This window comes from Bidens hawaiensis, unplaced genomic scaffold, assembly GCF_021521415.1.
Source record: "Bidens hawaiensis isolate Kalapana, Puna unplaced genomic scaffold, B.hawaiensis_p1.1 tig00011744_1, whole genome shotgun sequence".
NCBI classification, from domain to species: Eukaryota; Viridiplantae; Streptophyta; class Magnoliopsida; order Asterales; family Asteraceae; genus Bidens; species Bidens hawaiensis.
The window spans coordinates 363,940-366,629 of record NW_027491930.1 but is presented as its reverse complement, the minus strand read 5'-3'; the positions used below and the strand labels follow the sequence as shown (position 1 = coordinate 366,629).

At 34.8% G+C, this 2,690-nt stretch overlaps 1 protein-coding gene across 1 annotated transcript; it reads right to left on the bottom strand.

The window, feature by feature from the left end:
• Nucleotides 1-1,209: 1,209 nt before the first annotated feature.
• On the bottom strand, nucleotides 1,210-2,022 carry LOC143538880 (uncharacterized). Its single transcript, XM_077032326.1, has one exon. It carries the CDS (start codon nucleotides 2,020-2,022, stop codon nucleotides 1,210-1,212), a length of 813 nt encoding a protein of 270 aa, XP_076888441.1.
• Between the last annotated feature and the right edge of the window lie 668 nt (nucleotides 2,023-2,690).

The window sequence follows — 2,690 nt, the reverse complement described above, 5'->3', positions numbered from 1 at the left end:
AACAAGTCGATTTACTCAATTAATTCATAGTATTCGGTGCAAAGAGAAGGAGGATACAAGTTCGTGACAAGACTAGCTAGGAACAAGATTTGGGGGTAATTGCAAGGAACATGGGATATGGTTGGAAAGAATCAACAAGATTAAGGTTGCTATGCATGATGTATATATGTGCATAGGGTATTGAGTAACAAAGAGACTGTGTTCTTTCAAGATGATGTTGAAGATGTTAAGGAAGAGAGTCGATGCGATAGAAAAGAAAGTTATGCAACTCAAGTGAAGGATACGAGGCTGATGATGAAGACAATTAAAGGTATTCCTTAATTAGGCAAATACAAAGTCAAGTATTAGATATTAAAACTATGCATTTGTTAATAATGTAATGATGCCACTAATGTTACACAATATAACTTTAGGTAGTTAAAGTTGGTTTTGGCCGGATATAATTAGTGACACCATGCATAAATAGGAGTGTGTCCCTTCCTTGAATTCGGTTTACAAATAATATATGGAGCCAAACCTTGCCGTTTGAATAATAAGAATGACTGGTGTGTATTTGATCTTTATCACTTCCACACACACCAGAAAACTTTCTGCACAAACACATTCATATATTCGACAAAATCGCACTGACATTCTTTTTTCAGTTACAATCAACAATACTTTGGAACTAACACGATCTTGAGTAGATCAAACACAAATTTTATATATATTAAATTTCAGAAAATCTCAACGGCTTAAGGTGACTATAGTTAAAACATTACAAAATATTGCAGTGAAAAAAGAAGCATAAGATAACCCTTTTTAGTACCAGGACAGAAAATGGTTAGGTTATGTCAATTCCATGTGTCGTTGATCTCCTTCCATTGTTCTTTCTTTTCTATTTTTAATGCTTGAATTGAATGATTATTATCTAAGATTGTAATGGTAAAAAAGAAAAGAAATTATCTTTCGTCAGATAAACTGTTTCATTGACATCTCAACAAAAGACTAGCCACTTGAATACGTAAACAAAAATCTTTGATCGAATCGTTGAAGGTTACTTAACATGTTTTCAGATACACACAAAGGTTGAATAAGCTTTATTCATTATAACATGGTCAGATCTGTGTCTTCAGATCAGTAGAAAGTCACCGGAATCAGTCATACACATTCGTAGAAACATATCAATATGCTTAAATATATAATATATAATTAATAATAAACATGAACTCACATCGTTAAACGATGCTCCAGCTCCATCTTTGATGAATTGAGTATAGTTGTTTGATCACTAGAATGCTGACTGTTTAACATTTTTAAATGGGATTTTTGTTTTGTTCTTTCTCTAGCTCTTGCTCTTGCCTCTGCCCTTGACTGTTCTCTTGATTGATTTCCATTTTTGCTTCTTTTTGTCGTTTTCTTTACTTTTGCATCTACACGTTTAAGTAATGACTTTTTTTTGCCAATTTTCTCATCTGAAATATCTCCCTTAATGGTTTCCAGATATCTCGCTTTAGACTCATCCGTGACAGTAGAAGATGAGCAAACAAAATCCGTAATCGCGGTTAGAGACTTGGCAAGGAGCCAATCAAGGGTTTTGCTTGCTTTATCAAACCCTAGCAAATCTTGAAGATAAAAGAACTTTCTTGAGATGTCAATGGACAATCTTACCCTCCGATCCCTAGGGCCTTGAGCTGTGTGGATCTTACTATGCGAGGTTCCCATTTTCTTGTTACAGGAAAAAACTACCGACTCCAAGAGATCATTATTATGATTTGCAGAATACGTTGGCTGAATACCAAAGTCTTGTTTGAGCGTGCTAACATCGTAGGTGACAGGAAAAGGACGAGAGGGATGGCTGTAGGTATGACAATCAAAATCACTGGACTGACTGGAGAGGAATGGGTTGTGGATTTGTTGGTAGTAGTTAAAGTGAGCATTATTATTATTATAATCATCTTTTTCATAGTCAAAGATAGAATTTGTAGGAGAGAAGACACTGGTGGATGAGGGGAACTGCGAACAAGGATTTGAGGAAAACATTGAAATTTTAAACAAAAATTAGCAAGACAAAGAATCACTAATTTCAGTCATGCTTTGTGTTTAACTTGAATTTGTAAAGCCTTGTGTGTGGCTTTGTACTTTCATGTTCTTTTCAGCGACAATTATTATTATTGTTATTACTAATTTCAGTCATGCTTTGTATAGTACGTAATACAGTAAAAAAGATGATTTTGGTGTCGCAAAGTTCTCATTAAACTAAGAACACCTAATTGGTTCACGTCATTTTGTTTGTTTGTATAGTAATACAATAAAAAAAGATGATTTGGGTGTCGCTAAGTTCTCATTAAACTAAGAACACCTAATTGGTTCACGTCATTTTGTTTGTTTGTTTGTTTTTTGTCTTAGTTTTGATACCATGATGAATTTAATGGAAACCGATGAATGATAATTTATTTATCTATCTTTAGTTATATTCCGATATTGTAGCGAACGTGACGAAAACCAACCGAATTCGTGCAGACTCATCGCTTTAATGCCCGGGACCAACAAGAATCGGTTTTTGACACCAAGGTCGCCACCCCAGTGGCCCACTTCAAAATTTTATTTTCTTTATTTTTTAAAACCGAAATTAACCGAATACACGCCGGCTTACAGCTTACTATCACAATGCCCGTGATCGATAATGCCCGGGTTTTACCAACTTTCCG